The following is a 26050-nucleotide window of genomic DNA, read 5'->3' as shown; positions in this document are numbered from 1 at the left end:
AGCTCGACGAGCAAGTCAGCCAATCAAAATCCGCAAATCGCGAACAACTTTAACACATGCTTCAACCTCCCTTCACGTTCTTGGAAAATATTTTTAGAAAACGTGAAAGATGATTAAATTGATTGAAAACATTGTTAAAACAAGCATTGAAGACTGTCAATTGCAATAAGAAAGCATAGGTTGCAAAGAGTACGACAAGGTTTGGGCGGGGATTCAACAGGCATGACTCCCCTATAGTACATTTTTAACTTTTTCATCTCTGACAGACTTGCATATGCAAAATGCCGAAACGTCACACCCAAGCATATCGACTTGAAATTGAAAGCAACTACCTAAACTACATACAAGACATAAAGACAAGATAAATTGGGGCTAATCGGAGCATACGGCCATAGGTAAACACACCTTGGACAAGTATGTCCGTTACATTCTCCCTCACCTAAACAGTTGACGTCCCTGTCGACTGATGAAGCTTGAACTCCTCGATCTTCTGCGCCTCGGCTTCTAGGTCTTCGACACGTTCCCAACTGGTTTCTTCCACAGGAAGGTTCTTCCACTTTACCAGGTACTTGTGGATCCTTCTTGTGGGTCTTCGGCCCTTCCTCACTCGTTCGGCCAAGATTTCTTCAACTTCTTTACTCTCCTTCTGGCTGAGGTTGATGGCCGGTCGGACTATGGCATTACGTTGCATGTCATCAGGATCTTGGTAGTAGGGCTTCAAATTACTCACATGAATTACTGGGTGGATTTTCATCCATGTGGGCAACGCTTACTTTATAAGAGGTGTTCCCTACCTTCTTCAGCACTTCCATTGGTCCCTCGTACTTTCCTACGAGGCGTTGGTCCTTGCGTCCTCGGAACTGAATCTGTCCTAGTCGTAACTTAATGAGAACCTGATCTCCGACCCGCAACTCTAGAGGGCGGCGCTTCTTGTCTGCTCACTTCTTCATCTGCTTTGAGGCTTTCTCTAAAGAGGCTCGAGCGATGTCTGTCGTCTACTTCCATTCTCTGGTAAAATTGTGAGCTTGAGAGTTCTTCCCCGCATAGGGGTGATCAACAAGGTGTGGCAGAACTGGTTGCCTTCCGCAAACAATTTCAAAAGGGCTCTTTCCAGTTGACGAGCTTGTCTGAGCGTTAAAACAAAACTGGGCGACATCCAACAACTGAGCCCAATTTCTTTGCCTTGCAGTAACAAAATGGCGCAAGTATTCTTCGAGCATACAGTTGAACCGCTCGGTCTGACCGTCCGTCTGGGGATGGTAACTTGAGGACACATTCAAGCTTGTCCCTAAGAAAGTGAATAACTGTGTCCAAAAGGTGTTAATGAACCGTCCATCTCGATCACTCACAATGCTTGTCGGTACGCCCCACAATTTCACAATATGTCTAAAGAATAATGGAGCTGTTAACTCCGCCGAACACTGCTTCGTAGTGGGAACGAAAGTGGCATATTTCGAGAATCGATCTATGATGACTAATATAGTCTCATAGTCGCCTACTTTTGGAAGGTGGGTGATGAAGTCCATAGAAACACTCTCCCACGGTCTCGTTGGCACCTCTAGAGGTTCAAGAAGCCCAGCAACCTTTGCCTTCTCAACTTTGTCCTGTTGACAGACAAGACACGTCTTCGTGTATTGCATGATGTCGTCTCTCATACAGGGCCAAAAGTATCCTTTCTTCAGCAAGGCGTATGTCCTCTGTCATCCGGGGTGGCCGGCCCACAGAGTGTCGTGACACTTGTGTAGCAACTTCTTCCTCAAGTCTCCTCCCCTAGGGACATACAACCGTCTCCCCTTCGTCACTAACAACCCATCTTCAACCCAAAACTGCCTTGTTTTACCTGCCTCAGCTAAACTCATGACACTCTGAGCCGCAGAATCCTTCTGCAAGAACTCCCTCAAGACATCGCGCATAGGGCCATCAATCTTGCTTGCGTAGAGATGTGCTAACATGCACAAAGCAGCGTGGTCGCCTCTTCGACTAAGCGCATCAGCGGCCTGATTGCTCACCCCCTTCTTGTGTTCAAACTCAAATCAAACTCAGCTAGGAATTCCTGCCATCTAGCTTGTTTTGAAGTCAACTTCGGTTGCGTAAAGAAGTGACAAGTAGCACTATTGTCCGTCTTCACAACAAAAGTTGACCCCAATAAGTACTGTCTCCAGGCCCTTAAGCAATGTACTACGACAAGCATTTCTTTCTCGGACACGATGTACCTCCTCTCCGCGGCATTCAGTTTCCGACTCTCATAAGCGATGGGATGTCCATTATGCAAGAGTACACCACCCAATGCATAGTCGGACGCATCGGTCTCTACTTCAAAAGGTCGGGTCACATCTGCGATCCCCAAAACTGGCCCCTTGACCATAGCTTGCTTCAGTTCGTCGAAGGCGGCCTGACATTCGAGTGTCCAATTCCACTTATTGTCCTTCTTCAGCAAGTCAGTCAACGGACTTGCTCTTTTAGAGAATCCTTCCACGAATCGCCTGTAATAATTGGCTAACCCGAGGAAGGAGCGCAAGTCGGTGACTGACCTTGGTACTTCCCAATCACGAATCGCAACGATCTTCCCTTCCTCCATACTGATTCGACCACACTCAATCACATGACCCAGAAAATTGATCCGCTCTTGAGCAAAGGAACACTTTTCCCTCTTGACATACAGTTGGTTCTCCTTCAGCTTCTGAAAAACCCTTTTGAGGTGGTCCTTGTGTTCTTCTAGCGTGGAGCTATAGACCACTATATCGTCCAGATAAACCACCACAAACTTATCAAGGTATTCATGGAAGACCTGGTTCATTAGCGTACAGAACGTTGTCGGCGCATTGGTAAGACCAAATGGCATGACAAGAAATTCGAACGCCCCATACCTCGTAACGCAGGTGGTTTTGGGCTCATCTCCTTCGGCAATTCTTACTTGATAATAGCCCGATCGCAGATCTAGCTTCGAGAAATACTTTGCTCCATGAAGGCGATTAAATAGGTCGTTGATTATTGGTAGTGGATATCTGTTGCGGACCGTGATCTTGTTTAGGGCGCGGTAGTCGATGCACAACCGCATACTTCCATCCTTCTTCTTCTGGAAAAGGACTGGAGCTCCATATGGAGCTTTTGCAGGTCTCACAAATCCTGCGTTCAGCAGTTCGTCCAGTTGTTTCCGAAGTTCGGCCAACTCCGGCGGCGCCATACGATAAGCATTCTTCGCAGGCGGTTTTGCCCCTGCAGCAATTCAATCTCATGGTCAATCATTCTCCGCGGAGGCAATGATTTCGGTAGGCTGTCTGGCATCACATCCTTGTACTTCTCTAAGACACCCAGGATGTCTTTGGGGACTGTTTCCCTTTAGCTTTCCAACGACTCCAATGGGATAGCCATAAAGGTTGGTTCGTCACGAGCAAGGCCTTTCTTCAACTGCATAGCCGAGATCATCTTTATCCCATTCGGCTGACGAATCTCCGTTTGAACAACAGTAGGCGTTGTTCCAGTAATCACTAGACATTTGGCTAGCGGCATTGGTATGATTTGATGCTCAAGTAGAAACTCCATACCCAGTACCACATCGAAATCATCCATCTTTGCAACCACCAAATCTATGAGGCCGCTCCACTCTCCCATCCTTATGGTCGTTCGTTTTACCAACCCGACGATAGGTAGGGCAGCTGAGTTCACACCTTCATTTTTCCTGCGTCCTTCTCCCAATGGAGATTCAGCCGTCTGGCTTCTGCCTCTGCAATGAAGTTATGGTGGCACCAGAATCCACCATAGTGCTCTTGGGTGGCTTCTGGTTGACCCAACAGTCTACGTACATGAGACCATTCTTTGTCTGTCCACTAGTCTCCCCCATCTTCTTCTGGAGCAATGACAGAAACTTTAGGGGCCCCATCCGAGGATTCTCGCCCTCTTCTATCTGTCCAACGTCTCCTTCAGTCTGACTCAATCTATCGTCTGAGTCTGAGGCTAGGGTGGCTTGAAAAGCGTTGAAGGCAGTTCGGTTGGGGCACTCTCTAGCAAGATGGGGCCCTTTACATATGAAACAACTGATGGAACGACCAGAGTTGTTCTGATTGTTTGGTCCTCGACAGTTGTTTCCTCTATTCGCTTGGAAGGGCTTGCGATCTCCACCTTGTCGCTTGTCTCCCTCTGCAGTCTTTGGAGAATTTGGGCGGTTGTTTATGCTTCCTCACCTGGAGGAAACTTGATGTCGTCTTGCATCCTGAGATTCGCTAGATAAGTCAAACAACCGTTCAGCCACTGCGTATGCTGACGTGAGGTCTTGGATTCGTTGCTCATACAACTTGGTCCTAGCCCACGGCTTCAAGCCCTCGACAAAACAGAAAACTTTGTCTTTCTCGGTCATGTCGCGTATGTCCAACATCACCCCCGCAAACTGTTTCACGTAGTCCCGAATGTTCCCCGTGTGCTTCAATTCACACAGCTTCCATCGGGCTAGAATTTCGACATTCTCAGGGAAAAATTGCGAACGAAGTTCTCCTTTTAGGGCATCCCACGTGTCGATTGTGCAACGCCCTTCTTGAATGTCCATGTATCGGACCTCCACCATAACTTCGCATCTTCTGACAGATGCATGGTTGCCAACGTCACCTTGGCCTCTTCAGTAATTGTGTTCGTGGCTTTGAAATACTGCTCGACATCAAAGATGAAGTTTTCCAATGCCTTGGCGTCTCTCGCCCCACAGAAGGGCTTGGGCTTAGGAACCTTGATCCTGCCCACAGGAATGGCTCCTCCAGCTGGAGCCTGGTTTGCTAGTGCTCGCATAGTAAGGTTCACTCTCGCGTTTACCTCTACGAGTTCATTCCTCATGACATCGAGGGTTGCTCGAAAATCCTCTGTCATGTCGTTGATCATCTCCAACATGTTCTTTTGCGAGTTATCAAGCTTCATCACTCGTTCTTCCATCTGGGCAACAGAGCCCAATGAACTGTCCCCACGCTCGTAGGTGACATTTCCGGTTCTCAAAACTTGGGACTCTAGAGTGTCGACTCTAGTCAGTAACTCTTGGATGGGTAGTCGTCAAGGCGACCGACACGGCTTCAATGCCATTAGCTTTCTTGGCAATATCCTCAAGCCGATGTTCCAAGAACCGGATGGAATCAGGAACTTCCACCAGGTAGAGCATCTGCTCTTCGATTCCCACAAGTCGCTCATTATGGGTCTTGCTAGACTGTTTCGCCACCGACATCTTTCTGTCACGCACTGTCAACTAGCCAACGTGGCTCTGATACCACTTGTCACAATTGTAGTCCTTCAAACACGATGTGAACGATTGTGCGACACTTGTTCTAGCTCAACGAACAAGTCAGCCGATCAAAATCCGCAAATTGCGGACAACTTTAACACATGCTTCAACCTCCCCTCACGTTCTTGGAAAATATTTTTAGAAAATGTGAAAGATGATTAAATTGATTGAAAACATTGTTAAAACAAGCATTGAAGACTGTCAATTGCAATAAGAAAGCATAAGTTGCAAAGAGTACGACAAGGCTTGGGCGGGGATTCAACAGGTATGACTCCCCTATAGTACATTTTTAACTTTTTCATCTATGGCAGGCTTGCATATGCAAAATGTCGAGACGTCACACCCAAGCATATCGACTTGAAATTGAAAGCAACTACCTAAACTACATACAAGACATAAAGACAAGATAAATTGGGGCTAATCGGAGCATACGACCATAGGTAAACACACCTTGGACAAGTATGTCCGTTACACCTAGCACCAACACTTAGCCAAAATTCCACTTTTCTTCCTTTTGGCTGCCAACCTTGCAGTCTTAACCTTTAAAGCAATTTCTTTTCGACTCTTCTAAAACAAAGCAACCTAGGCAACATCAAACACACAACGAGAACAACTATTAACTTCTTTTAGCTTTCATTAAAACTTAGAAATCCTAAAGAAAGGATAGGTTTAGAATTTACGCTATGGAATGAAGAAAGACTTATTTTTTAACAAAACTGTAACTAGTTATGAGTGCAATATCTCTACCTCTCGTCTCTCTCGTCATTTTGAATTAACAGATTAACAAATCAACCAATGACACCAAAGAAAGACTTTGAACATCCTATTTTAAAGTAATTGAGCATGTTATTTTAAAATAGTTTAGAAACGAGTACGTGACCTATAACTTAATTAATGTAGTTTGTTTTGCCCTTTTTGCAGGTACTTTTTAAATTTGTGCATATGAAAATAATAATAGTATGGGGATAAAACTGTGAGAATTTTGAAGTCGTTCTCTATTTTATGAACACTTCAAATTTTTCTCCACGTTAGCGTTTCTTTTAGCATTTTTTTTATACAGTTGTGCAAGGAGCTTTTAATATATTTTCTTGTCCATGCTCCAAAAATCATACTTATTGATACAAAATTAATTTAACATTAGAAAAGTCGGTTGATTGTGGTGGTAGATTTATTAAGAAATCTATTATATGATTTTGCTCATAGAAGCTAATCAAGAAGTTTTTTTTAAAAATAATATATAGTTAATTTTATCAAACACTTAATAGTTTAAAAATCATCGGTTTTAAAATCGATTCAATGTTTGTGACTTTGTGTAATCCTACAACTATATATGGGAGCACTTTTTAAGTGATGTGCTACATTGTTAGGCCTTGAGTGTTTGACAAGAATTACTTGAAAAACACTTGCAGAGAATAAAGAGCCAAATTCTATCCCAAATAATAATAATAATAATAAAAGAACAAAAAGAAAATATACATTTATTAAAAAGCTCACAAAAACCCCATAAATCTATTCCCTTTTACCAGCCCTTGCCTATAAGCCACAGCCAATCCAGTGTTACTCCAGCAAATATTCCTCCAAGCAAAAACATAACCAACAAATTTCCCAATGCATTCTGCTCTGGTCCCTACACAACAAACACAACCATCACACTTGGTTTCCAATATAGTTTACATAAACCACTTCACAATCTTGTACATTTTAATTTCTATTTTACCAATCTTACCTTGTAACCTTTTGGTGCAGTAGTGGGCAGACAAACAGTGAGGTAACCATTAGTCAAGCCTAAGAATGAAGTGAGTAGTATCATCCAACCTTGATTGCCATATTTGGCCGTGAAATAGAATGCCGGTACGAGTAAGATACGTGCAAGGATTGATACCATAAGCCATTTCCGTGACTCTAACTTTATACATTTTATCAGTGGAATGTATCTCCCAACAAGGTCAAAAACGTTGTAAGCTGCAATCAGCACGAGTGCATACCTGAATTTAGTAAGAGAGAAACCAACGTAAGATGACTCCGACCCATAATGCCAAGATAATTTTATGTGAGAAAAAACATACCATGTTCCTAAACTGTGTGAACCAGTATCCTCAGATAAGAATCCAGGAAAAATGGACAATGTGAGAGCATATATCAAAAAGAGGCCAATTGCATAGTCTACATTCTGCAAGAGTAATTTTTTATTGCTCAGTCGCCCCACTTCGGTTGTTTTTCCCTCGGCCTACACGTAATTCTGATATGTTAGTTGAACAAGTTTGATAAGAAGATACTAAGATGTTTAGAGAAGTTACATACCTCATTTGCTACCCTATGGATACCAGCAGCAGCAAGGTCAGCGGAAACTGTTTTAGATCCCTTTAAAGCTGCCTTGGCCCGAAAGTGCTTGACAATTGGCAGTTTTGGGAAAGTAAATGCGTGGAGGATAACACAGAGAAGCTCAAAAAAGGCCGAAATGGCGAAGAACAAAACTGCAGAGAACATGTAAAAGAGGCAGTCATTACTCATTAGGCAGACATCAGAGTGATATGTCATTAAGGCTAAAGAATCCAAGCTTTTATTGACATTTTTTCTCAAAAAATTGGATAACAGATTGGCAAAGATCTTACCAAAAGAAAAGTTCAAAACCAGAAATAGGAGGGGAAGAAAAGAAAAATTCTAATTCTAATTCAAGTACAAAAACATTTGGTATAAAACAAACAAAAAGCCAGAGCCGAGAGACATACGAGCTCCTTTGCGAAGGCCATTCTTCGAATTTTCAAATGCTCCCTTTGTAATTAATCTTAAAATGGAGGTAAGAGCGCCTGAGGCAGCACAACCAGCCAGAAAAGACTGAAAAGTTCAAGATCAAAAGGCACAAAAAAAATTACAAATTTGAAACTAGGTAGAGCAAAACTTATAAGACAAGTTAATGTACAAGCCACAGAGAGATGGAAATAACCTGCATAAGTCCAGGATGCATAAAGGAATGGTCCCCAACCATTCCCCCTTGAACATGAGCATCCGCAATTCCAAAACCTCCGCTAATAATACAAATTCCTATGAAGGGACCGAGCCCTCCTTTTCCAGAGTTGCTAAATCTAACTAAAAGAGATTAACAATGGAAAACCACAAAATTTGCACTCAAAAAAATCAAACCAAGTTCCATACAAACTCAGAACTCAAGAGCGTAAAAAGAAAGAAAGAATCAGTGTTTACAATTAAAACAAAGAGGGAGCAAATGAAGAACAGAAGATAGCCAAAGAGATTCCGTTTTCTGGTGTTGATCTTTGCTTCCCACTATGTGAGCATCGAGATTGTTACGAGGGCAAACGGCTGATACACAAGAGTAAGAACTCTTGAAGAGTGGTATTTCTGGAAAGGATTCGAAAGGGGAAAAACATAAGGTTCTATTTAAAGTGTCCATCATATTGATAAGATATTGAGGTTGTAAATGAATTAGTAGGCCTTGAAGTTCTAATAAATTGGTCAAAAAGTTCGGGATTCAAGAATATAACCGGGAACAAATAGCCATAGTAATCTTCAATGGTCAGCATACTGTTCCAAGAAAAGAGGCATCCATTCCCAAGAAGCCAGCACACAACCATTGCAGCATATTTCCCCTTCGATTAAACAACAATTTGTAAGAGAATTCACAATAAAGCCAAGTATTTGTTCTTCAATAATTTCACTTCAAAAAGAAAGGGGGGGGGGGGGGGGGGGGGGGGGGGTGGGGGTTCGTTTACAAACCTTAAGCCTTGCAACATGAGCATCTTCGTCACTCACCGCCATACTCACTTCATTTAAAGTAGACATTGTTATTAATAGGCAATCTGCAAATCGATTGGGTTAAAGCGTAAATAAATCCTAACATCAATAGCTTTTAGAAGAACCCTTTTCGGACGAGAGATTATTGACGCTTACAACCGATCAAATAGAGAAGAAAACAAAGCACAGATATGTGAAGGAATAGACCTCTTTAGAATCTTGGAACAGAGAAGGAATTGAAAGAGGAATTGACAAAAATAGGCAAAAATGGGGTAGATAAAAACTTTTAGGATTGATTGTAAAAAAGTTGACATTTAGGACAAATTGGAGGTGAAATGACGAAAATACCCTCTTTTATTTTCCTTCCTCTTTTCTTCTTTTTCCTTTTCTGAACCCAAAGACAGAAGGAAAATTGACAAAAATAGGCCAAAAATGGGGTATATAAAGACTTTTAGGATTGATTGTAAAAAAGTTCATTTAGGACAAATTGGAGGTGAAATGACGAAAATACCCTCATTTCATGTTAAACATTTCAATTTAAGAACCTGCGAGATGTCTACCAGATGTTTACGAGATGTCTACCGGATGTTTGCGAGATAAAATAATAATAATAATAAATTGTTTTAATTGTTTTATTTTTTTTTTAAATCCGAATATGAATTGTGTTATATGTATATATATTTGCATCTTAAATGTATCAAGTTGATTTATGGTTGATTTAAGGTTGTTTTAGAGATGTTTCAAAGGATGTTAGCAATTTGTTATTATTATTATTTTATCTCGCAAACATCGGGTAGACATCTCGCAAACATCTCGCAGACATCTCGCAGGTTCTTAAATTGAAATGTTTAATCTGAAACAAGGGTATTTTCGTCATTTCACCTTCAATTTGTCCTAAATGTCAACTTTTTTACAATCAATCCTAAAAGTCTTTATCTACTCCATTTTTTGCCTATTTTTGTCAATTCCCCAAAACAGAAGGCCGTTCAAAAGAAAAAAACGTAAACCTCTCGCATTTGAACTCTCCCGCCTCTGCAGTTACCCCCTTCAACTCTCTCCCGCCTCCGGTGAACGTTTTTCTCTTCCGTCCATTTCTTCTCCACTTCCATCCATTTCTTCTCCACGACTCTCCACTATATTTTCCGATTTCAACTTTTTCACCGAACGTCTCCATTTCTTCTGCACAGGTCTCTGTTTTAGTTTCGACTTCAACTCCGGCGGATGCTTCTCCACTTCCATCCATTTCGATTTCAACTTTGTTTTCACCGGACCTCTCCATTTCTTATCCACTCCTCTACGTTGGCAGTGCCGTATCCATCATCTTTGAAGTCAAGTGAGTAATAAAATCTCAGTTTTTTTTTTAGAGTTAGTCTGTTGTATCTTATCTATTATTACAGTATCCATCTTGTTTGTTTAAGTTGTCTGTTGAGATGTGAGTTTTTTGTTTTGGGCACATTTTAGAGAAGAAATGCATGTCGTATGCACACAGACATAGAGAACCGTGGGAGCCATTCTGTTTTTAGGAAGAAAAACCATTTCCTTTGCAATGTACTGTAATAATAGAAAAACCATATCTTGGAGTTTAGAACTTGAATTCCAACATATATTTGGTATCCCATCTAAACTCTGCAAAGCTACCAGTACAACATTGTTGAAAGACATTATCACAAGCTACATTGTTGTTCTCTACTTTGTTAATGTTTTTAGTGATGTAGTTCCAATAGAATATAATCTTTAGAATGCATGTTTAGCTAGTCTACTAGGTGTTAAGGCTTTAGGGTTAGCAATTTTATTAGACTTAGCAACTTTGCCTTGAATTTTTCCATAATCTCACACCTATCTCGCACCTTCCAAAATTTTGAGTAGAAGTCCCAAGATGAGAGTGTTAACCTTCCTAAACCGCTTAGAATGCATGTTTAGCTAGTCTACTAGGTGTTATGGCTTCAGGGTTAGCAATTTTATTAGACTTAGCAACTTGCCTTGAATTTTTCCATCATCTCGCACCTATCTCGCACCTTCCAAAATTTTGAGTAGAAGTCCCAAGATGAGAGTGTTAACCTTCCTAAACCGTTTAGAATGCATGTTTAGCTAATCTACTAGGTGTTATGGCTTTAGGGTTAGCAATTTTATTAGACTTAGCAACTTTGCCTTGAATTTTTCCATCATCTCGCACCTATCAGCACCTATCTCGCACCTTCCAAAATTTTGAGTAGAAATCCCAAGATGAGAGTGTTAACCTTTCTAAACCGTTTAGAATGCATGTTTAGCTAGTCTACTAGGTGTTATGGCTTTAGGGTTAGCAATTTTATTAGACTTAGCAACTTTGCCTTGAATTTTTCCATCATCTCGCACCTATCAGCACTTATCTCGCACCTTCCAAAATTTTGAGTAGAAATCCCAAGATGAGAGTGTTAACCTTTCTAAACCGTTTAGAATGCATGTTTAGCTAGTCTACTAGGTGTTAAGGGTTTAGGGTTAGCAATTTTATTAGACTTAGCAACTTTGCCTTGAATTTTTCCATAATCTCACACCTATCTCGCACCTTCCAAAATTTTGAGTAAAAGTCCCAAGATGAGAGTGTTAACCTTCCTAAACCGCTTAGAATGCATGTTTAGCTAGTCTACTAGGTGTTATGGCTTCAGGGTTAGCAATTTTATTAGACTTAGCAACTTGCCTTGAATTTTTCCATCATCTCGCACCTATCTCGCACCTTCCAAAATTTTGAGTAGAAGTCCCAAGATGAGAGTGTTAACCTTCCTAAACCGTTTAGAATGCATGTTTAGCTAATCTACTAGGTGTTATGGCTTTAGGGTTAGCAATTTTATTAGACTTAGCAACTTTGCCTTGAATTTTTCCATCATCTCGCACCTATCAGCACCTATCTCGCACCTTCCAAAATTTTGAGTAGAAATCCCAAGATGAGAGTGTTAACCTTTCTAAACCGTTTAGAATGCATGTTTAGCTAGTCTACTAGGTGTTATGGCTTTAGGGTTAGCAATTTTATTAGACTTAGCAACTTTGCCTTGAATTTTTCCATCATCTCGCACCTATCAGCACCTATCTCGCATCTTCCAAAATTTTGAGTAGAAGTCCCAAGATGCTAGTGCATCCATGTTTAGTAAGTCTCTTATGCAATTATATTTAATTAGTTTTTTTTTTTATGCAGGTTTCAGTATGGCTTCGACATCAACTAACGGTCTCATGTACAAGATTGACCCTGCTCATCATTTTCAATCTATAGTAAGTAGTTTATCACATTTAGAAAACAGTACGCGTAAAATAAAGGCTAAATTGAAACCGAATCAATTAACCTTATTTAGAAATACAAAGTTTGGCCACTTTTTGGATCTTAATATAGTCTTTAATGGGCCGCTCATCCACTACTTATTGTTAAGGGAGGTGGAAGATGAAAGGGTTTATCATATCAGTTTCAAGATAGGGGAAGTTGTGTGCAGTTTTGATAGGAGAGAATTTAATATGATGACGGTTCTATGGAGTTCTCAACCAGAGCCTATTGAATTAGTTGGGAATAGTAGGTTGTTGGAGAAGTTCTTCGAACAAAAAAAGTGTATTTATATAAGTGACTTAGAGGACTCATTTGTGGAATACGAGGGGGATGACGATGACGATGACATAGTTAAATTAGCTCTAGTTTACTTTATAGAGTTGTCATTGTTAGGAAAAGATAGGCGAACGAAAGTGGACCGAACTTTATTTAGGATTGCAGATGATTGGACCACATTTAACAATTACGATTGGGGAGGGTTGGTTTTTGGACGTACACTTTCTGCCTTAAAACGAGCCTTGGACATGCAACATGCCAAGGGAAAGAATAAATCAACTAAGACAAAATATACTGTCATGGGATTTCCGCAGGCGTTACAGGTATGTTACTTTACTTCCTATGCACATATTTATATATACATATATCTTGGGACACTTGCTAAACTTGTTTTGTCGAACATGGAATAGGTTTGGGCATATGAGTCTATACCAACCATCACTGAATGTGGTGTACATAAAGTAAGCAACGATGCAATACCACGAATGCTGAGGTGGGTGTGCGAACTATCGCCGAAGTCTCATGTACCTACATTTGCAAGTTTGAGAGCTTCACCATATCTAAGCAATAGATTATATGACTCTTCAGGACACCCGCGCACTCGTTCATACACATTTTCTCTAGCGCGCCATGTTTTTCATAACTCATATTTATGCCATAGTCTTGCCTCATGTCTTCTATGATATCACGTGGTTGTATAGACGACCGACTCCCTTGAACTTTGACTTTATTAATTCTCCAACAACCCAAGATTTTGCTTGCCTATGGTCACGATTCAAAACGTCAAGAGAACACGAATGAACTTTGACATACTTTTTAATCTTAAATATATTTGAATCCTTCAATCTCATCGCTCGCAGTCTCCAACCACACTTGTTGTCAATGCATCTAACAAAGAGAACCTCTTTTGTAGACTTTTTTACTACAAACTGAAAAAAAAAAATTCATTGCCAAGACACTTAATCTCATTGACAAATCTTTTTTGGAAAAAAATATTTGTCCTACATCAAACTCCTCACTTGTAGAGCTTTCTTCGGACCAATCATTCCTGTCTGTCTTCAACTTTTGGCTAGAAGAGTTGTAACGAACTTTAGATTTTCCTTTGCAATCTTTTGTAGGACCATCTCTATGTTGTGGGATGTCAAATGATTCACTATTCATCTCTACTAGCTCCCATGTAAAAGTCTCATCTTTCGAGTCATGATTCATATGATTCCCATATAGCCGAAGTGGTCCCTATCACGTTATCACACAAGCCAACTTCAACTTCACGAACATGAACTTCATTCTCATTTAATGTATCCATTACAATTGGAGGATGAAGGTTTAAGTTATGAGCTTGGTTGCTGCCAGATACTGAATTGTAATCTTTGCTTAACACTTTTTTGCTTTGATTACTTTTAGGCTCAAATGAGACGTATAAAGGGACCTTTAATGGATTTTCACTAAGAAGATAAAACTTCAAATCACGGTCATTGCTTATCTCAAATGTAGGAGCTTCGTGTTCCACTTTTATCTCATATATGCATCTTATCATTACGTCGAGCTTTGAAGGGTCAACTTCTGCAAGGTCATATAATTCTGCCTGTAAATCTTTATGTGTTATTTCTTTAGTGACAACGATGCCTTTTAACATGCCTCCTTCATATTTTCTTCGCCTCTCATCCCGCGTACCACCGTAACACAATAACATGGGAACATGTGACATCCTTAAACCACCTTATACTTTTCAATTGCTGCAAAAAATGATTTGAAGTTAGAATTTGACATATCACATAAACAAAGTTTATTAAAAAACAGTAGGTAAATACTAAATAAAACGTGCATAGTCACACCCTACATGTTTACGATATTGACAGCTACAAAATGTTTAGGATATTGAGAGATACAAAAAAATAATAGTTAAAAGTCACCCTAAATCAATTCATTTCAGATTAAACATTTCAATTTAAGAACCTGCAAGATGTCTGCGAGATGTTTGCGAGATGTCTACCAGATGTTTGCGAGATAAAATAATAATAATGATAAATTGCTAACATCATTTGAAACATCTCTAAAACAACCTTAAATCAACCCTAAATCAACTTAAAACAATAAAAAATAATATTTGATTTATACATTTAAGATGCAAAAATATATATACATATAACACTGTTCGCACGAGATTTCCGGAGAAATTTAATTCGTGGGCTTGAACTTGGGTTGATGTTGTATTTTTTATGATTTGATGCGATGCGGTTCAATCTCTAGAATTTGATCCTCTGATTCTCTCTCAACTGGATGCTTCAGCTTGATTTGGAGGAAGCGAAGCACGTGATGTTCTTGAAGTTGGAGCCTTTGGAGCCTTGGTGATGTTCTTGAAGTTGGAGCCTTTGGAGCCTTGGAAGAAAGCTTGTATAGCTTGTATCTTTAAAGAAGCTTCAATCTTCGAGGATGGTCGACTTTAGGAGTTAGGGAGTCTTCTAGCTCTTGGAAGAATTCTCTCTGGATCTTTTAGAGTCAAAATTTTCCAACCTCTACAAATGAGGAGAATTCCTCTATTTATAGAGTTCACTAGTGGGCTTTATGGGTTTGAACCTGGTTGGTCCATGGACTAGACCCATGGGCTCAACCACAAGTTGGAGCCTTTGGAGCCTTGGAAGAAAGCTTGTATAGCTTGTATCTTTAAAGAAGCTTCAATCTTCGAGGATGGTCGACTTTAGGAGTTAGGGAGTCTTCTAGCTCTTGGAAGAATTCTCTCTGGATCTTTTAGAGTCAAAATTTTCCAACCTCTACAAATGAGGAGAATTCCTCTATTTATAGAGTTCACTAGTGGGCTTTATGGGTTTGAACCTGGTTGGTCCATGGACTAGACCCATGGGCTCAACCATATGGACTTAGGTTATATTTAGTCTTTGGGCTCAATTAAGCTTATTTTTTGGCTTAATTGAACTTAGTATAAGTAAATAATATTTAATTGAACTAAAATGATTAACTTAATTCAACTATTAATATGAAAACATGTGGCATTACTAGAATGACCAATTTATTTATTTTAACTCTTTAATTTGGAGCATGTGTCAATTTTAATTAGTCCCAAATTTAATTATTTGTACTTTCCATCATTAACTTAATAAATGATGTGGCAACTTGTGATTGGTCTCAAAATTTCTTATTCAACAAATGCCCCCTTTTCGAGATTTATGCACGTATATCGGTGAATGAATCTCGGAAAAGATAAATTTGAAGTCAAAGTACGAGCCTTTTTTTTTTTTACTCAATTCAACATATCAAATTAATCAAACTATGAATTTAGTACGTGAGTTTGATTTAAATTTAAAATAAGGGTTGGAATATGGCCAAACCTTAAAAAAAAAATTCAAAGTTTTATTTCCCACTTAATTTTATTTGAGGGAAAAACAAAATTTAATATGATGATTTTTTTTTTAAGTAAAATTTGGAATATAACCAAAATTTTAATTTTGAAATAAGGATAAGGTTTCTACCGTACCTTAATTTATCTTGGGATGCATAAGAATTTGGAATGACCAATTTTAATTTGAGATAAAAAAATCAGGTCCTCAATCTTAGGTAAATTGGATTTATGGCTCCGATTTAAATTCATGATAAAAAGGAGGTCATATATGCAAGTTAATTTAACTTGAATTTTGAAATTGAGAATATTTATCTATATATATATATATTTTTAAAAATATTGAAATTTTTAAATATTTTAAATATCTCAATAAAAGTTAAACTTAGATTTATCCAGAAAAAAAAAAGAAATAATTTAAAATAAAATAAGATAATTGGATTATCTTTTCTTTATATATATATATATATATATTTTAAAAAATCATTCCTATTCCTTTTAGGAATTGGATTTGTTTTAAAAAAAAAAAAATTAAATATCATTCCTAATCCTTTTAGAAATTGGATTTGTTGGGCTTATAAATAGACTCATACCCTACTCACTTATACCTCATCCAACGCTTATTCCTCGTCCAATCAGCAGAAAGGTATAGGAAACTTTTCTTCTCCCTTTCTCTTTTTTTCTCTTTTTTTGTGTGTGTGTTTTTTTTATTTGTTTTGTTTTTTTTTTATTCTGTTTTGTTTTGTTTTTTTTTTTTTTTTGTGTTGTTTTGTTTTGTTTTGTTTTTTTGTTTTTGTTTTGTTTTTTTTTTTTTTGCAGGAATGACTTTGTTGGGCTTCTTCTAGGGACGATCGGGCTTCTGCCGTCAGATCTATCGCCCTAGTAGGAGAGATCGACTCTGTCATCGTCGGGCTTCGATCTTCGTTTGCAGAAATGACTTTGTTGAGCTTCTTTTAGGGACGATCGGGCTTTTGCCGTCAGATCTATCGCCTTAGTAGGAGAGATCGACTCTGTCATCGTCGGGCTTCAATCTTCGTTTGCAGAAATGACTTTGTTGAGCTTTTTCTAGAGACGATCGGGCTTTTGCCGTCAGATCTATCGCCCTAGTAGGAGAGATCGATTCTGTCATCGTCGGGCTTCAATCTTCGTTTGCTTTTTCTTCTTCTTGTTCTTCTTTCTTTTTGTTTTTCTTCTTTTGCTTCTTTCTTTTTTTTGTTTTCTTCTTCTTCTTCTTTCTTTTTGTTTTTTTGTTTTTCTTTCTTTTTGTTTTTGTTTTTTCTTCTTTTTCTTCTTTCTTTTTGCTTTTTTTTTCCTTTCTTCTTCCTTCTTTCTTCTTCATCATTTTCTTCTTTCTTCTTCTTGCTTCTCCTTTTTTTTTTCTTTCTTGGTTGTGGTACCAGGGAGAAGATGAAGATAACCATCTAGCTTGCGACACCTTAGAGCTGATGAAAATGAATTCCATCGGCCGGGTTGCGACACCTGTTAGATGATAAAGATGAATACTCTCAGCTACGACATATAGGAGAAGATGAAGATGAATCCTCTTGGCTATGAAATATGGGAGGAGATGAAGATGAATTCTCTTCAGTTGCAGCACTTGGAAGAATATGAAGATGAATCCTCTCAGCTATGACATATGAGAGAAGATGAAGATGAATCCTCTCGGCTATGGCATATGGAAGGAGATGACTCCTCTCGACTATGACATATGGGAGGAGATGAAGATGAATCCTATTCAATTGCAGCACCTGGGAGAAGATGAAGATAAATCCTCTCGGCTATGACATATGGGAGAAGATGAAGATGAATCCTCTCGGCTATGACATATGAGAGAAGATGAATCATTTTCGATTGCAGCACCTGGAGAAGATGAAGATGAATCTTCTCAGCTATGACATATAAGAGAAGATGAAGATGAATCCTCTTTGATTGTAGCACCTAGAAGAAGATGAAGGTGAATCCTTCCGGCTACGACATATGAAAGAAGATAAAGATGAATCCTCTTTGGTTGCAACTCCTAAAAGAAGATGAAGATGAATCTTCTTTGGTTGCGACACCTGAAAGAAGATGAAGGTGAATATTCTTGGTTGCGACTCTTAGGAGAAGATGAAGATGAATCTTCTCAGTTGCAATTCCTAGGAGAAGATGAAGATGAATCCTCTCGGTTGTAGCACCTAGAAGAAGATGAAGGTGAATCCTTCCGGCTACGTCATATGAAAGAAGATGAAGATGAATCCTCTTTGGTTGCAGCACCTGGAAGAAGATAAAGATGAATCTTCTTTGGTTGCGACACCTGAAAGAAGATGAAGGTGAATCTTCTCGGTTGCAACTCTTAGGAGAAGATGACGATGAATCTTCTCAGTTGCAATTCTTAGGAGAAGATGAAGATGAATCCTCTCGGTTGCAACACATAGGAGAAGACAAAGATGAATCCTCTCACTTGCGACACCTTAGAGCAGATGAAGATGAATCATCTTCGGTTGTTACACCTGAGAGAAGATGAAAATGAATCTTCTCGATTGCGACTCCTAGGTGAAGATGAAGATGAATCATCTCGGTTGTAACACATGGAGGAAGACAAAGATGAATCCTCTCACTTGCGACACCTTAGAGCAGATGAAGATGAATCATCTTCGATTGCAACACTTAGAAGAAGATGAAGATGAATCCTCTTCGGTTGCAACACCTAAGAGAAGATGAAGATGAATCTTCTCGGTTGCGATTCCTAGGAGAAGATGAAGATGAATCCTCTCGATTGCAACACATGGGAGAAGAAAAAGATGAATCCTCTCACTTGCCACACCTTAGAGCAAATGAAGATGAATCCTCTTCGGTTGTAGCACTTGGGAGAAGATGAAGATGAATCCTCTTCAGTTGCTACACCTGAGAGAAGATAAAAATGAATCTTCTCGGTTGCGGTTCCTAGGAGAAGATGAAGATGAATCCTCTCGGTTGCAATAAGTTGAAGATGAAGCAGAGGCTAAAGCTTTAACATTGTATGCATCTTCTTCAAGAGGCAGAAACGATGTTACACTGTCGTTTTCATCTTGGAGAGGCGAAGGCAGAGCTGCCCGATCGTCGTCCTATCGAAGTTGTACCATCATTATCCTCTCAAAGAGCTGGAGCTGCAGCATCGATGAAGCCTTCAAACTTGAATATAAGGAATCATCAATGAAACCTTTATGCTTGAATATGAGGGATCATTAATGACGCCTTTGAGCTTGATTTTGAGATTCTTTTTTTTCTTTTTACATGCACTCAACTTGTACATAGTCTTTGCACGGAGTTTGTACATCTTCAATTTATTTCATCTCATTGTTACTAGAGATGAACATCTTGAATTTAGGGATTTGCCCCCAATTTGTTATGATTCCTTAGTAGAGATAAACACCCTTTGAAGAAAAGAATTAACTCACGACGTAAATCAAGGTTTTTTTTTTTTTTTTTTTTTAATTTTTATAATGGTGGACTGAACTTAAAGTTTTCTTTAAGTTGCCTACGTACCCTTTATAATGTAGGGATCAAGTCATAACGTAGTTCAACTTTTTTTACTTTTTTTTTTTAACAAAATTAAGCATAATTTTTTTTAAGAAATTTACCATTGATTGGGTCAATTCGTAGTCCGTCTTGATCAACGATCTTGTATGCGCCATTTGTATAAACTTCTTTAACAATGTAGGGTCCATCCCATTTAGGTGTGAACTTATTTCCTGTATGCCTTGTTGTGATGATCGGTCTCCTTACGGCAAGTACTAGATCACCGACTTGAAAGGAGCGAGGTTTAACGTGTTTATCAAAAGCTTTGGACATTCTCGCTTGATAACATTCCAATGCTTGCTGAGCCTCTAATCGCTTTTCGTCAAGTGCTTCTAATTCTTGAAGACGTAACTTCACATTATCTTCGGTAGTCAATCCCTCTTGTACTGCCATTCTTAGTGACGGAATTTCCCTTTCGAGAGGAAGGACAGCCTCCACACCGTAAACAAGCGAATATGGTGTAACCCCTGTAGGGGTGCGATGAGTCGTCCGATAAGCCCATAATGCCTCGCCGATCTTTTCTTGCCAATCCCTCTTTGACTTGGAGACAATTTTCTTTAAAAGATTACACAATGTTTTGTTGAATGCTTCTGCTAGTCCATTCGCAGCTGCGTTGTACATGGATGACTTATATTGCTTGAATTTGAATTTTTCACATAACTTGTCCATCATACTATTGGAGAATTGCTTTCCATTATCCGTCACGATTCGATGTGGAATACCGTATCGATAGATGATGTGTGTTCGAATAAAGTCTGCCACGTTCTCCTTCTTGGCTTCTCTCAAGGAAATGGCCTCAGCCCACCTTGAAAAATAGTCTGTTGCTGCTAGGATATAAGAATGTCCTGCTGATGATTTTGGTGTAATGGGGCCAACCAGATCGAGTCCCCAAGCCTCAAAAGGCCAAGAAGCCACAGTTGGATGAAGAGGTTCTGGAGGTTGGTGTATGAAGTTTGCATGGTATTGACAAGGCTCACACTTCTTCACATAGTCTATTGAATCTTGGATCATCTTAGGCCAGTAGTAGCCCATTCTTCTTAGCTGGAATTGAAGCTTTGGTCCTGATTGATGTGCTCCACAAACACCTGCATGTACTTCCTTTAGAGCTTTTACCGAATCTTCCTTTCCGAGACATCGAAGGAAGAGCCCTTCAAGAGAACGGCGATATAAAGTTCCCTTGTAATAAATGAAGTGTGCTGCCCTTCTTCGTATCTCAATTTTATGACGAGAATCCTTTGGAAGCTTTCCATGTTCAAGATACTCTATGATGGGTTGACACCAATCTTCTTCATCAATCAAATAGGATATTGTCATGTTCACTTCCTGACATTCAGGCCTAACTGGGGGTATAATCCATCGTTGACAAAGTGGTATGTTCAGAGTTACATCATCTGGCATGGTCAAGGTCGTGGCTAAATTTGCCAATGCATCCGCTCTCTTATTTTCTACTCTAGGGACATGTTCTAACATCACATTATCAAACTTTTCCATCAATTTTCGAGCATAAGCAAAATATGGCTTCAAGTCTTCATGTTTCACGTCATATTGAAGCGAGAGTTGATTGATTATCAATTTTGAATCACCATAGACCTCTATGAATGACACTCCGATTTCTAATGCTATTTGAAGGCCAATTATCAAAGCCTGATATTCAGCCACATTGTTTGAACACAATTCGGAAAGTGCAAAGCTATAAGGCAACATATGCTTCTCAGGAGAAATGAGGACAATTCCTGCCCCCGCACCACTTCTTCGAGCTGCACCATCGAAGTACATAGTCCAAGGTTCCATAACTTCTGTGAAGAAAACCTCATAGTCTGGTAGGTCATCACATAACTTCCAATCCGAAGGAATTGGGTGGTCTGCTAAAAAGTCTGCTAGCGCTTGTCCTTTTATCACCTTTTGGGGAATATAGACAAGGTCATATTGTTGGAGTAGAACCGCCCATTTGGCTAAGCGTCCAGAGATGATTGGCCTGGATAGAACATACTTTATAGGGTCTGCTTTTGCCACTAGATGAACCGTGAAGGCCTGCATGTAATGCCTCAACTTATCAATGGCAAAGAAAAGTGCAAGACACATCTTTTCGATAGAAGAATAGTTAACTTCAGCCCCAATTAATGTTCTGCTTAGATAGTAGAGAGAACGCTCCTTTCCCTTTACCTCTTCTTGTGCCAGTAATGCTCCTAAGAACCTTTCTTGTGCAGCAATGTACAATATTAGTGGTTTGTCAGGTACTGGAGCTCCCAGCACTGGGGGAGTAAGCAAGTATTTCTTTATGCTATCAAAAGCGTTCTGACAAGCTTCATCCCACACAAAATTTTCTCCTTTTCTCATCAACTTTTGAAAAGGTTGACACCGACCGGCCAAGTTAGAGATGAACCTTCGGATGTAAGCCAATCGTCCTTGGAGACTTCTTAGGTCATGCAAACTTTTAGGTCTTGACATCTTCTGAATGGCATCAATCTTGGACTGGTCTATTTCGATCCCTCGATGCCTTACAATGAAGCCAAGAAATTTTCCTGAAGTTACACCAAATGCACACTTGAGAGGGTTCATCCTTAGCTGATATTTTCGCAAGCGATCAAACACTAGTTTTAGATCCTTCAAATGGTCTTATCGTCTCTTTGTTTTGACTACAAGATCATCAACATAACATTCAACATACCTGTGCAACATATCATCAAACACTTTCTGCATGGCACGTTGATAAGTAGCGCCGACATTTTTCAATCCAAAGGGCATCACCTTGTAACAGTATATTCCCTTTGGAGTTCTGAAAGCTGTCATTTCTTCATCTGAGAGGGCCATCCGTATTTGATTATATCCAGACGATCCATCCATAAACGACAACGCCTCGTGTCCAGTAGTTGCATCAACCATGATTTCGGTGATGGGCAAAGGAAAATCATCTTTAGGGCATGCATTATTCAGATCGCGAAAGTCTACACAAACGCGAAGTTGTCCATTTTTTTTTCTAACAGGGACAATGTTTGCTATCCACGTTGGATATTTGACCTCGCGAATGAATCCTGCTTCGATCAACTTGTTGACTTCCACCTCGATTTGAGGGATAAGCTCCGGTCGAAAACGTCGTTGTGCTTGTTTAATCGGTCGATATCCGGTTTAATTGCAAGATGATGGACTGCTACTTTTGGGTCAAGTCCTGGCATCTCCTTGTACGACCACGCAAAGATGTCCCTGTATTCGGTGAGCAAACTCATATATTTATCCACCTCTTCGTTAGAGAGGGACGCACTAATGAAAGTCGGACGTGGTTCCTCTATTGTACCAAGGTTCACCTCTTTTAGCTCGTCTACAGTAGATTGACCACCATCCTCTAAACTTTGTGGGGCATTTTCTGCGTCTTCTTCATGAGTTCCAGTCTCTGATTCCTCAATAATGGTGATGTGATGACATGAAGTTTCACCTTCCCCTTGTTCCGACCCTTCTTTTTCAGGATTCGTTAGTATAACATCATGTCTTTTTACCTTTAACGAACCTTGACTTGTATTGAGAGTAACAAAAGTTTTTCTTTTCATGCGAGAAGGAACGTTGCTATGAATTTCTCCATTTTCCTTTGTCTCGCAAGGAAACTTCTTACTACGATAATTCTCGACATCTGTATGCTTAATTCGACGCCAAACTTTCACACGAGACATTGGTTCCTTCTTCTTTGTATCTATGTTGGAATCAATGTTGTCGTGTGATCCTTTATCCCCGAGATGATTAAAAATCGGAGCACGGGGTGCTTGTACATTTTTCTTTTTAGACACACCTAGCCTTTCAAAGGCTGATGGTCTTGTAGTTGTCAAGGCATGGCATGTGCTTTCTTCCTTTATGGGAGTCGTAGTTAGCCTTCGAAAGACCGAATGTCTCTCAAGGTTTGGTACTGACTGGAGCCTTTCTCTTTCTGCCTCTGTCATGCTTAGCCTTTCAAATACTACGGGACGTGCAACAGATGGTCTAATTCGATCAAATACTGAGATTCTCTGATTATCACCTTCTTTTACGTCAGTATTGTCATCCTCCTCTATAGTTATATGATTGATGTCAACCACTTTTTCCTTCCCCTTTTTAGTTATACGGATCGGTTCTGGCGACTTGTATCCGAGTCCTTTTCTCGACACGGGTATAGAATGTCCTTCCCGTAGAAGCTTCTTTTGAGTTGAGGAGAGCTCAGGTCGGTCATGAATTTCCAAGCTTTTAAACTCGGTGTGAGCTGTGAAGTCATAACCTGCTTTCGCCATCAATTTGTAAGCCTTGGGGTCGAATCCGTCTTTCGTTCGCCTTTGGGGCAAGTTTGCTTCCACCAGATCTACCTTTACCTCTGCTTCGCTATCTTAGTTAGTGGTGTAGTGAAGCTTTCTTTTATGATTTCGATGTCACCAACTTTCAAACCTTTTGGAGACTCCATGAATGGTGATTCGCCTTTCTTGCGCCTTGACAGAGGGACATAACGCAAAACTGGTGTGTTTGCAGCATTTTCATCCTTCAAGATCATACCCTTTGTGCTGCTAGTGTATGCTTCACCCTTTCCAGAGTTAAAGGTTCTCGCACTTTCATGTGGTTCTGTGGTTGCGAGTGATTTCAGTTGTGAATTATCTTCTCCTTTTGTAAGAGGGGTTTCTGCAGGCAAAACTTCTAAAATATTATTATTCTTTGAATAAAACTTTGCATCTGCGAAGTGAGACTCAGCTTCTGAGAATGGATTAGAGTCGGCTTCAACCTTCTTTACACCGTCCTGATAAAATTTGAAGCACTGATGCAGTGTTGAAGTTACTACTCCGTTTCCATGAATCCAAGGACGCCCTAGTAACAACTTGTAAGTAGTCCTTGAGTCTATGACATGAAACAATGCACTGGCCTTTAGGTCGCCAATTATGAGTTCTAACCGTATCATGCCTATTGCTCTTTGGCTACCTTGGTTAAAACCTTGAATTACTAGCTTGCTATTTGAGAGCTCGTCCATCAAGATGCCTAATTGCCACATAGTCGACTTTGGCATTATGTTGACAGCTGAGCCATTATCAATGAGGATTCGATCGACTCTCTGTTCTCGAACGTATCCAGAAACATACAAAGGTCTATTATGAAGTTTAGATCCCAACAACAAATCCTCATCTGAGAAGTCTATAGACATACAATAAGAACCACTCTCATATGTCATAGTCGGAGTACTCGAACTTGATGCTCTTGAATTTAGCAATGCATCAATAAGGATGGTTTTGGTCTCTTGAGGAAGTGATAATAGATCCTCTACATTAAACCTTGAAAGGTCTTTTGATACTCCCTCTCCTTCTAGTGATCTTGGAGGGATTATTTCTTCCTCCGTTGTGTTGATAGCATGACACGCAACGACTTCTGGGTCTTCATCCTGATGATCACAAAGGAAGCTTTTTGGAAGGAAGTCTGCCAAGGTCACTAAGCGTTGAGGTCGAGAGAAATTCATGTCTTCATTATGTACGAGCTTAAGCTTATGAGTCTTCTTCTTTTTCTTATTCTTTTGAGTCTTATTTCCTCTTCTATAGTTTTGGTAAGAGCGAGACTCTCTTTGGGTCGGGATCGACTGTCTTTTCTTTCGGTGGGTCACCACTATCCACCCTTCATCGTCTTCTTCGATTGGTCTTTTCTCTCCTTGAGGATCCTCGTATGAGATTTCCTGAAAGAATTGGACAACTATAGGCTCAAAGGTCCCGAACTGGACCAAGCTTTTCCTTTGCTCAAAAATCAATCTCGACGAAGAAGCCTCAGACATTATCGTCACTTCAGCGTGGTTTGTTTGAGCTACTTCCTCCAAATCTAGCTCAATCCTTTTCTCACGAGCCAACCTTAGAATTAGCTCCTTCAGCACGAAGCATTTCTCTACTGGATGACTGATGACCCGATGATACTTGCAGTAATTGGGATCATCTACCTTTCCTGCTTGCTCAGGTCGTTTACATTCTGGCAGCTGGATCAGCTGCTTCTCTAGTAGTTGCTCTAGCATGTCAGCGATATCTGAATCAGGAAATGGGTAAACTTTTTCCTGCCTTTCTTTTAAAGTCAGACGTCGCCTTTCGCTTCCATCATCCTTCTTTTCAACCCTCGCTTCCTTTCCTTTGGAGAATTTCAGCGGGGTTGTGTTTACGACCATAGATTCTTTCGTGCTTTTCACTATCTTTTCAGCACCTTTCATCTCTTTCTTATCTTTCTTTACTTCAGGAACAAGAAAATCTTTAGTTCCTCTACTGGCGATGCTCAACTCCATATCATGAGCTCGAGTTGCCAGTTCTTCAAATGTGCGGGGCTTTATTCCCTGCAAAATGTAGAGGAGTCCCCAGTGCATGCCTTGGGTGCACATTTCTACAGCCGACAGTTCGGTGAGCCGATCTTTACAGTCAAGACTTAGAGCTCTCCATCTATTGATGTAGTCGATGACTGGTTCTCCCTTTCTTTGTTTCGTATTTGTAAGCTCCATCATGCTTACAGTACGCCTGGTGCTGTAGAAGCGATTGAGAAACTCCTTTTCTAGTTGTTCCCAACTCTCAATGCTTTCTGGCTCCAGATCAGTATACCATTCAAAAGCATTTCCTTTCAAGCTTCGAACAAATTG

At 39.9% G+C, this 26050-nt stretch overlaps 1 protein-coding gene and 1 long non-coding RNA gene across 4 annotated transcripts; one reads left to right on the top strand and one right to left on the bottom strand.

Moving 5' to 3' along the window:
- Positions 1-6594: 6594 nt before the first annotated feature.
- LOC101205230 (equilibrative nucleotide transporter 3-like) lies at positions 6595-9201 on the bottom strand. 3 transcript variants are annotated; one of them, XM_031880977.1, is made up of 9 exons: positions 8987-9201; positions 8755-8859; positions 8456-8611; positions 8199-8341; positions 7984-8089; positions 7556-7728; positions 7321-7481; positions 6981-7239; positions 6595-6881 (listed from the first exon to the last, which is right to left on the bottom strand). In XM_031880977.1, the coding sequence occupies exons 4-9, from the start codon at positions 8238-8240 to the stop codon at positions 6774-6776; spliced, it is 849 nt and encodes a 282-aa protein (XP_031736837.1). In that variant the 5' UTR covers positions 8241-8341; positions 8456-8611; positions 8755-8859; positions 8987-9201; the 3' UTR covers positions 6595-6773. The 3 variants fall into 3 exon arrangements, with proteins under 3 accessions (XP_031736837.1, XP_031736835.1, XP_031736834.1); XM_031880975.1 differs by having other exon boundaries at positions 8199-8611; XM_031880974.1 differs by having other exon boundaries at positions 8456-8859; positions 8987-9182.
- A 3478-nt stretch (positions 9202-12679) lies between these two features.
- On the top strand, positions 12680-13509 carry LOC116401699. The gene is made up of 2 exons (XR_004214032.1): positions 12680-12889; positions 12977-13509. It is a non-coding gene; the product is annotated as an uncharacterized LOC116401699 (long non-coding RNA).
- The last annotated feature ends 12541 nt before the right edge of the window (positions 13510-26050 follow it).

Source organism: Cucumis sativus, chromosome 1 (genome assembly GCF_000004075.3).
Source record: "Cucumis sativus cultivar 9930 chromosome 1, Cucumber_9930_V3, whole genome shotgun sequence".
NCBI classification, from domain to species: Eukaryota; Viridiplantae; Streptophyta; class Magnoliopsida; order Cucurbitales; family Cucurbitaceae; genus Cucumis; species Cucumis sativus.
This window is presented reverse-complemented; position numbering and strand designations above follow the sequence as displayed.

Coding starts and splice junctions, on each gene's coding strand:
- LOC101205230 (XM_031880974.1), bottom strand. CDS start 8,666: ATGATGGACACTTTAAATAGAACCTTATGTTTTTCCCCTTTCGAATCC. Junction 7,240..7,320: donor TCACACAGTTTAGGAACATG/GTATGTTTTTTC, acceptor TACTAAATTCAG/GTATGCACTCGTGCTGATTG. Junction 6,882..6,980: donor CTGCACCAAAAGGTTACAAG/GTAAGATTGGTA, acceptor TTTGTTGTGTAG/GGACCAGAGCAGAATGCATT.